At 35.4% G+C, this 10173-nt stretch overlaps 1 protein-coding gene across 1 annotated transcript in view; it reads left to right on the forward strand.

Moving 5' to 3' along the window:
* Positions 1–9334, forward strand: part of Itpr (Inositol 1,4,5,-trisphosphate receptor) — a 100593-nt gene extending 91259 nt beyond the window's left edge. Inside the window, exons 55-59 of the mRNA XM_085954285.1 lie at positions 1114–1334; positions 2210–2375; positions 4595–4755; positions 5884–6045; positions 8752–9334. Coding sequence (XP_085810411.1) covers positions 1114–1334; positions 2210–2375; positions 4595–4755; positions 5884–6045; positions 8752–8838 — 797 coding nt within the window. The 3' untranslated portion in view covers positions 8839–9334. The remainder of the gene's footprint in view (positions 1–1113; positions 1335–2209; positions 2376–4594; positions 4756–5883; positions 6046–8751) is intronic.
* Positions 9335–10173: the final 839 nt, after the last annotated feature.

Genomic DNA, 10173 nt, shown 5'->3' on the forward strand with positions numbered 1-10173 from the left:
TCGATGTGGTCATCGGTAGTTGGGTAATTCATTCAATTGAAACTTTGAAAAAGCCAAAACTTTAACACTAAGCGGCCTCACACATCTAAACTCGTCTCGACTACAACACGTTGTACCTATATGTTGATGTGATTTTATTGGCTTTCACAAAACACTACTAAACTAAATGTACCACCGCACACCGCATAAAACAGCCGGTGTTGCATGCAACAAATTTCACGCAACATGCAGCACAGGTATAATTCTGAAATGTTGCACTTTGTCATTCATTTCGGGTTGTCGCGTGACGTCACTGTCCCAGCATGGCCTCTCCTATGTGCATGGAAGAAAGTTACATGTTGCACCCAGTTTTGATTTATGATTATATCCCAATCGAGACGATTTTAAATGTGTGACTGGGCTTAAATCTCTTGTGATTTTGGGAGTAGCAGAGTTTGGCTTTATAAAAATAATTGTTTTCTTCAATAAATTAATCATAAATAATAAAAAATATGAATATATATCTCCCAGTAAATCGAGAAAAAAGCGTTGTGGGTCCCAGGTTCGAATCCTGGGTCTGGCAAGTGCACATATTATTTTTCTATTTGTGTATGAGTCAGAGTATGGACCTAATAGGTTGAGCAAATGGCTGAAATCCATATAAAAGAAACTGCCACAGTAATTTATATACAGTCAACGATCCTTATTTCAATAATTTGGAATGAAGGAGTTATGAAAACTGTATACCTATCTTGACATTATCAACTTTTCTCTTACGGTAATTTAACCAAAGACAACCAATATTTTTTTTGATAATAACATTGGTATTAATGTACCCATCAGGTTTATTGTTCTGTTTGGGGAAAATGTAGATACTTCTATTAAAATGTCTTAATTTATCATTTAGCTACATTGCACTATAGCCCATAACGACTGCTAGACGCAACCACAAATCACAAGATGTGGCAATGGATATTTCCCGTGGGTTTCGCTTGCCCATCGATCCGTGGCACGATCAAAAGGATGTTTCAGTGATTTTTGCAACTATGTAATTGTTTTACATATTTTTAGAATGGTTACAATTTTTATATTTCGATTACTAATATTTGACACCAAAATAAATGCACATTTTAGATCAAGGCAGTGGTTCGTGTTCACAACCGGCAGACACCGGAGGCAGTGGCGGTGGTTCCACAGACGACGATCAATCAAAAGCTAGCGGACTCGTCAGCGTGGGAGGGGAACTTCGAGAGAGGTCTTGCGACTCACTTCTCATGTGTATCCTAACTACGCTGAATCAAGGATTGAGGAATGGAGGGGGCATTGGAGATATCCTCAGAGCCCCTGCTAGTACGGTGAGAGTTTAATCAATATATATCTCGATTCTTGTAAAACTAGAGCGGGATTTCAAGAGGTATTAAAAATATAATATAATTTAGAGTAGCACCTGTACACGTGCATCGATTTACTGGCACCAATAGTGTGTAATGGAAACTATCACGATAATAACTGTTTACATGCAAAAGTGTTGGACTATCTCGTATATCTCATTCTTCAAGCGTAAGCGAGACACGTGAAAATTGGTAAACGTCAAATACCCTGCACAGTGTAGTTTGTATTTTTTTTCCGGCAGGTTTGCCCACTATCGTTCGACTGCGCATGCACATATGTCATGCAAGTTGCTACTACCGCGTGAAAATTCAGAAGCCGGTAAACTTTTATGATCCATGCATGCAGTCTTGCTACATGCATGATAATACGTGTTTACATTTGCATTTTTCATTATGGTTACGACAATATGTACTGCCGCCAGTAAATCCATGCAAAACGGGCTATTAAATCATAATAATAATGGCGTTGGTAGATATGGTAGTGTCTTTATTTGGCTTAGTGGATGACTTAACCTATGCATACCTATACAGATTCAGTTTTGACAAAATATAAAATTGCTTTTGGGAACCATTTTATTTGGATATGATGTCTCTCCAATAGTATGTGTACCTACCTAGTTCATTGTTGTAGTTAAGTTAGTAGAGTACCTAATTAACATGTGCATTCAGATCCATTTTCATCTTGCCTATTGGTATTACATTTATGTGTGAAAAGCTACGTACTAATCCTACGAAGAGACAGTAAAATACTTCTAATGGGAATCCATAATATGTTTCATTTAGTAACAGATGTGTACAGTGAGACGAATATATTATTTTTATGGTGTGGTATGTTCCAGGAACCTTTGTACGTGGCCCGAGTGATTTACGATCTGCTCTTCTTCTTCATTGTGATAATTATCGTCCTAAACCTGATCTTCGGTGTGATCATCGACACGTTTGCCGATCTCAGGAGCGAGAAACAGCAGAAGGAATTGATACTTAAGAACACGTGCTTCATCTGCGGTTTGTCAATTTTATATTTTTTTGGTTTTTTGCAGTTCTGAATAAAATTTTCATTATTAAGATTACACAGAATTAGTATTTTTTTGTGAAATAGCACCTGTCCCTATCCGAATTTCCCTCTGATTAGCGACGGGCAAAACATCGAGCGCGTCGGACAGCTTCAAATAACTGGGGGTACACATCACTGGAGATGGCATTTTGCAGAGAGGGCTTGCTATCCAAATGGGAATGGCTGGAACAACATTCAACTTGATGCGGAGTGTCTGGGACTCACAATTGTACTCGGTTAAAACCAATTGCCGTCTATTCGATGCTTGCATTCTGACGGTGCTAGTGTACGATAGCTAATCATGGGAATGAATCGCGGATTTTTAGAACAAACTCTGGTGTTCCTCAAGGTTCAAATCTTGGCCCAATTTTGTTTTTAATATTTTTTGATGATATTGTCAAAGTTATAACCAATTCTTCTTGTTTGCTATTCGCAGATGATCTTAAACTTTTTCGAACTATTGAAACCCCATTATGCTGTGCGATGTTGCAGTCTGACCTAGATGCTATCTCGCAATGGTCTATCTTAAATAAACTTGAATTCGCTACCTCCAAATGTAATATTATTTCATTCAATCGTTCAAGGCACACCTTATTGTTCCCATACACATTGTCTGGTATAATATTGAGTAGGGTAACGGAGATAAAAGATTTGGGAGTATTGTATGATACAAAGTTCACTTTCAATCAGCATATTCTTAACATCAGTACTAGATCTAGCAAAATGCTTGGTTTTGTTATGAGGGTTTCAAAATCATTCGAAAACGTCCGAGTGCTACGTACATTATACGTATCATTTGTGTTGAGTATTCTTGAATATGCCAGCATTATTTGGAGTCCTAATAGGTTCATGCACACAATTAAGCTGGATCGAGTCCACAATAGATTTCTTAGATTTCTCTACTTAAGAACATACGGGTTCTTTCCTTATGATAATGACAATAAAATGAATTTCCCGACTCGTTTTCTTCTGGGTATGCTATCAATGCAATCCCTGTCTACCCGAAGAGTGATTGTTCTTTTAAAGCATTTCTTTTTACTTCTTCGTGGGTTCATTTACAATCCGCATATACTGGCAAATATTAATTTTCATGTTCTCACCAATATCACTCGCAGCTCCACGGTCTTCAAGATACCTCGTCGCAGGACAGATGTTATGTTTCATGATGCTGTGTATCGTGCAATTAGCTTATTTGATGGCACCATAAAGGTTGATTTGTTTTTCATTAATTATATAATGTTTGTAGACGTTTTAAATAGGATAAATTTATAATTGTATATATTATCATATTTCTTTAATATTTACACATGCTGTCTTTTCCACTTTCTTGTCATATTAGTTGTTATTTGTAATTAAGATATTTTTATATATTTGTATGTATTATGTATTATGGCGCATTGGCCAAAAGCTGTAATGCCGTAATACTCTTTTTTATAAATAAATAAATAAACCTTACGAAAGCTCAGAGTAACCGTATACTGATCTTCGAGAACAGATATTTGCGACAGATACTGAGTGTGTGCGGTGATATGACTTTAGGAGTAACGAGGAGATAAGAGAACACACCAAGCAGCCTCTCATCATGCATCACGGCTTTGCCACTCTGGTAATCCTAATAAAGTAATGGGATTGCAATTGCATTATTTATTGATTTTGATATTTGGTTATTATTTATAAATTAACAGCTTTCTTTATAATACTCTTATTTGATTTCTTTTATCGTGATAACGGACAATTTTTAGTGGAAATGCATTATATTAATTAAAATTGATTAAACCAAACATTGGTTAATAAAAAATAATGTATTTTTAACCAATGTCAGAAATACAACTTTTCCTGAAATGCCAGGATTTCAGGCTCAGGAAATTGAATAGAATCCTGGAATTGCAAACCCTATGACCAGAAAATACTATGCTTGACATATTCAATTAATTCAGTTTGATAACTACATAGGCTGGATTGATAAATAGTTGAATTTTACGCAATGCACAAGACCGAGAAGATGGAATCAACTTTGAGACAGTTCACCCAGCAGTTGATTGATCAGGACTGATGATGATGATGATGATTTACATATAAAATTTCTTCTGTATTAATCATTCTATACCTACTTGTAGGTTTTAAATGAAATTTGAAGATGCTTCATGTTGTATTTGCTTTTTGTTATCAGGCCTCAACCGTTCGGCTTTCGACAATAAGACAGTCTCGTTCGAGGAACACATTCTGTCGGAGCACAACATGTGGCACTACCTCTACTTTATCGTTCTCGTCAGAGTCAAGGACCCCACTGAGTTTACTGGACCGGAGAGCTACGTTTACTCTATGGTCAAGGTAGGCTAAATTGTTCTATTTTCTAATAAATGTATTATTATTGGAAAACAAAAATCATTATGTTGTAGCGGTCTAAACCTAATATCACAGAATATTCTACTTCTCTGTAGCTGTAGTTATGTTGTCATGAGTATCCTTGGGCGACATTTTCTACTGCACTAAACACATCAGTCTGATACATATATTATCTAGATTACTGTAAACGATACATGACAATTTGCAGCTTTAGAGGAGAAGATAAAAACAAATTATATTGTTTCATCATTTATATTTTTAACTGACTACCCAACCAAAAATCTAATACATCTAACCCAACCTAACCCCATAAATAAAGTAAAACCCCGTTGATTCGAAATCGACTAAACCAGAAGGAAAATCGAAAAAATTCTAATTAAGTACGAAATGCAAAATGTAAAGCAAAATAAAAACAGTAAAACGTTTTTTTTTCTGTTGCAATTTTGTAACATTATTTCCATTTCCAATACAACTTCTTTCAGATTAATATCTGTGGTGACTATTAAGGTTCAATCATCGAATTAGTGGAAATCGCTATAAACAGTTTTCTTGCGAATACTTTAGGTACCGGATAGGTTTCCAGATCAGTGATTCTCAACTGGTGGTCTGCAAATTTTTGGCGTCGAAATGCCTATGCTAAAAATTCCAATAAAATCTTCAAAACCTGTGCACATGCAAGTGTTTGTCCATTGTGTTTTTGTTCTTAAAGTAGATTAATAGTTTTATGTGACAAAATCAACCGCGATCAGACATATTATATATTACTATATGAATAATATTGTTTTTCTGTGTTTGTTATCCGCAAAACGTTTCTCCTATTTTCAGTGTTCAGGTATAAAAAGTTTGAGTGACACTGTAATCTAGATGACATCCCCATAATATTCTGTCACCGGAGGCCACCTCACCCCGCGACAATGGTCGAAGAGTGATCTTCACTCTGCAGGGAAATGAAAATGTTCAACTAAGGAAAACAGCGTAATCTTGTGTTTGCCCCATGTTCCAAGCGTGGAGCATGATAGGGTGAAGTGGCTGTAATGTTAACTGTGCACAGGGTAGCGAAATACCAAATAAATATGGTCAGAATATGTATAATTCATATTGTTTCCTCTGCAGGCGTGTAACTTGGAATGGTTCCCCCGACTGAGAGCAACATCTCTGGCCACAAGCGAAGGCGAAGCGGCGGAAGTAGAATTCCGATCTCTTCAAAACCAATTGGAGAACACGCAGGGAATGCTCGCAACACTCACGCATCTTCTGACTGACCTTAAAGATCAGGTATCTATAACAAATTTATCTCATTCTGGTGTATATAATAATGATAAATTCGGTCATGGTTCACTTTCATATCTCCTCGTTTCTGACGTTATCCACCGCAAGTATCTGTTTTCTAAGCTCAACATACAGTTACTTTGAATCTTCATAAGGTACCATGACTCGCTAACATAAAGCATCACCATTAGAATAAAACTATTGAATACAACTGGAATTCACAGACATTCCGCAAAGATTTAAATACTGTTCCAGCGATCCTCAGCTATCTAGAGATATTGACATTCGATGTTCTGTGTGTCGTTGAATAAAAATGCAATGCGGATCGGATCATGCAGCTTCTTGTCACATCTAAAATTAAGACGCAATGTTGGGTCTGTCTTGATCACTTGCTACAGAGTCTCACCATGCCATGTCTTTTCTTCAAGCTAACCAGATTCTATTGTTCTGGTAGTTTGCTAAATACTATCCACAGTGAATACAACGTAGCTACAGGCATAATCTGCGAAGACGCGAAGGGATCAGCGATTGACGGGGATTCTTGGAAGCACCGCGTGGTTTTTCATATTATATGTACACAAGAAATTTGATCTTTATCAACGTATCTAAAACCATATAAGCTTTAAAAATATATTTTCTTCTGAAACATGTACCGTGCACTCGGTGCCAAGGAGATCAGTCCAAACCTTTCTCAAATGCATCACTTTTTTGTCTATTATAATAATCATATTATCTAATTTGAAGGTTTTACTAGAAGATGGTATTCATAACTCACTTCTGTGGATAAGTCATTCTATCCATACATGCAAAACGAGGTCCAATTTTACCAAAGAGTTTCGACCAAAATAGACGGAGCCTATCAAAGGTTTTATAGTACAGGACTTGATAACAATTCCAGAACATTTTTAGTAGGTATGGTTGACTTGGTAACTATAGAAAAGCTTATATTCTCAGCACCGAATCCATTGCTTGTGAATAAAATGCAAATGACGGCCTGTTGTTGACACGCTCTCGCTTTGGTTACTTATTTAAATAATGATAATTCATGAAAAAAAAATCTTTTAGGCTTGTAATGCCGGGTACTCATTAGCGAGCCGTAACTGTGACTGTTGCAGGATACAGCAACTAGTATGGGCGCCAAATAATAAGTTCTCGAGCTTAATAAATAATTATTTCGCATCTAGAGTTGGTTATAGTATCTGGAACGGTTTCAGTTACGGCTCGCTAATGAGTACCCGGCTTAACACTAATGTATGCTTGTAACTTATCTCAGTGCGCCCTTGACTAATTATTAATCTCGGAGCACAAATGTGAATCTTGCTACAAATATTGCTACACCCTGTACAACGAAATGACTTGCAGCTATATTGGCATGACAGCGAAAGTAAGGTGCACAGATATAATTTCTTCTTATGCACAAGAAGAAGGCTATTTTTTATGGTTGCTATCGATGACAGTGTTTATTTCTGTCAAATTAGTGTGTCTCACTCGGACCTCCTCTCACTATTTCTTATTGCCCGCCCGAACTATCAAATCTTACTTGCAACTTATATTATAAGGGCTATTTTGAGATGTCTATATTTAAAAAAAATTGTCATGTAAAATTGCAATTTTGAAATAAATTATTTCGATACTCATTTTATACTCGGTGACTTGACTATGTATTTTTTAAAACAAATAAATGTAGCATTTGCATTCCCATTGCACTCTGGCATTGCGTGGGAAACAATATTTTATTAACCAGTTTATAAATTAGTTTGTAATAAGTACTTTATGATAATACTATTACACTTTTATATAACATTAAAACTAAAAAAAAAATATTTCCACTGTACTAATTTTATTTTTCACTACCAAAAAGTCCCACACCATATCAAATTTTCTCCCACGGGAAGCAGTACAAGTATCACAGCTAGTAATTTAGTAAAGTAATCTTATTACTATTATCAGCCTTACTCTAATATTTTGCACTGTGAATTTAAAACCATAGTAACTGCAAATGACATAGTTTAGCTTGTCCACATGGCGTGAGTCTCACCGCGGTTTACGCTTAAGTACCAAAAATGTCTTCTATCCTAATAACACGTTTAATTTGGCAGTGAAGCAGCTAGGTGACGTAATTCATTTTTGAATCAGCATAAAAAACAAATGCGAATATAGAAAAAAGCTTGACAACTCGATTGTGTTACTCGGTTTCTATGAGATTTTGTATTTCAGGATAACTTGCAATATGTTTTCTCGGCACTTAAACTAGGCTAGGTGACGTAATTTATGTTGGAGTAGCAATAAAAACTGTCACATTCGATCGCCAGGCGGTCGTAAGTCATTTTTGTCGCGCGACAATCGTCACGGCGTGAGTGCTTGTGGACGGCTTAATGAGGTCACAAACTGGAGAATGCGCAACTTGTTTCAATCTTATGATCCTTAATGATTTAATTTAGTCAAGACAAATAGAATTTCCAAAAAAATATTTTGTTTATAGGTACACTATGTCATATTATTTTATTAATTTCCATACTTTTGCATAAAACATTTACCATAATTACAAGTTGTTTCACATTTAAATCTTGAGATCGAAAAATCTGCACTTACTATGGTTTTACACTCACGATGCAATATATAGGCTGCATCCACATAGAAGGTGTTCTTAAATGAAATCTATTTTTGTATTATATCGAGCGATATATTTGACTGTTATTTTGTTTGTTTCAGATGACAGAACAAAGAAAACAAAAACAGAGAATCGGCCTGCTCAATTCGACATCGACGTACATGCAAAACATGAATCACAATATGTAAACTATATTTTTATTTATCGCAACTATCGAATTGCGTAAAACTTATCGATCTATCGACTGAAAATTCTGGGATTGATATAATATGTATTTACTTGTCAAGTGCGTACAAATACAGTACGATCCAATTATACTAATGGTAAAGGTTTACTATGAAAATGCTTTTACTAGTAAAGAGTAGGCATTGTTTTTAAACAAATAATGGCAAAAGCTATTTTATTTATTGCTGTTAACTTTCACTGTTTTATTGGACATATTTTAAACTGTTACCCATCTACTCTTAACAGTACTCATCCCGCCGTGTCTTGTTCTGTCTACGTAACAGTGATAATCACATGATTTGCTAGAATGGCCGTGCAGAATGAGCTTTGTTATGTTGGTGGCACTATTATAGTTGATCAATTCGCACCGTGAGTGTAAAACCAACGCATCTGCAAAAGACATATTTTGGATATATTAGGGTTTGAAGTCTTCGTTTTGTTAGGAGAAATAGATTTTCTAAAAAAAAAACATAATATTTGGTTATATTGCATGTTCTTTCAGTTACTTCACTTTTACATGATCAGGTTCACGACTTCTGCAGTTGTTTTGCATTTAATCTCGAAATTAAAAAAATTGCAGATACGTTGGTTTTACACTCACGGTGCGAATTGATGTTTGATTTTCACTTATTTTTGTCTGAAAATATTATGATTATTAACTTCTTCACCGCGGAGCATTTAATTACTATTTAATTACCACATTTAAATAAAAATAACATGCTAATTATATCTAATGGCCCCCTAATGAAGACACAACAGGTGTGCCGTCCGCGCTGTAAGGATTAATAATATGTCTATATTGTGGGGTCCATGTGCTCCATCTGTAGTGGATCTAGTGTTTTCCCCTTTTTAAATCATGATACATTAGTTTATGATTCAAACTATTTGTCTATAATTGAAGGGACCTACGTAAAATAATGTCAACCCTCATAATTGTAGTTCTCAAAAAATCATATTTAACTTTAGTCATATTCGAATTTGAAGGTTTTTTTTTGTCAATCAGCTTGGAAATGATTTTCAAAGATAACATTCTCTGCTCAGTTTTAACCAAAATGAGGTTTTACTAAAGAATTTGGACCTAGATAGAAATAGTATGGTTGTATTGTAACACATTCTTTATTTTCTTCTTCTATTGGCAACCCCCAAAACAAAATGGTGGCTCGTATTCTGGTTTAAAGTCTTGCTTTGTTTACATAACCAAATTACGTTTTACGTGATTATTAATTTTATAAAAATAATGGTCAAATGAATTGCTTTTGGCTGCGTACATAAAATTGTCAAGGAAGCAGTATCTTTCC

This window comes from Rhyacophila brunnea, unplaced genomic scaffold, assembly GCF_057557595.1.
Source record: "Rhyacophila brunnea isolate RB1 unplaced genomic scaffold, BYU_Rbru_1.0 scaffold_4, whole genome shotgun sequence".
Taxonomy (NCBI): Eukaryota; Metazoa; Arthropoda; class Insecta; order Trichoptera; family Rhyacophilidae; genus Rhyacophila; species Rhyacophila brunnea.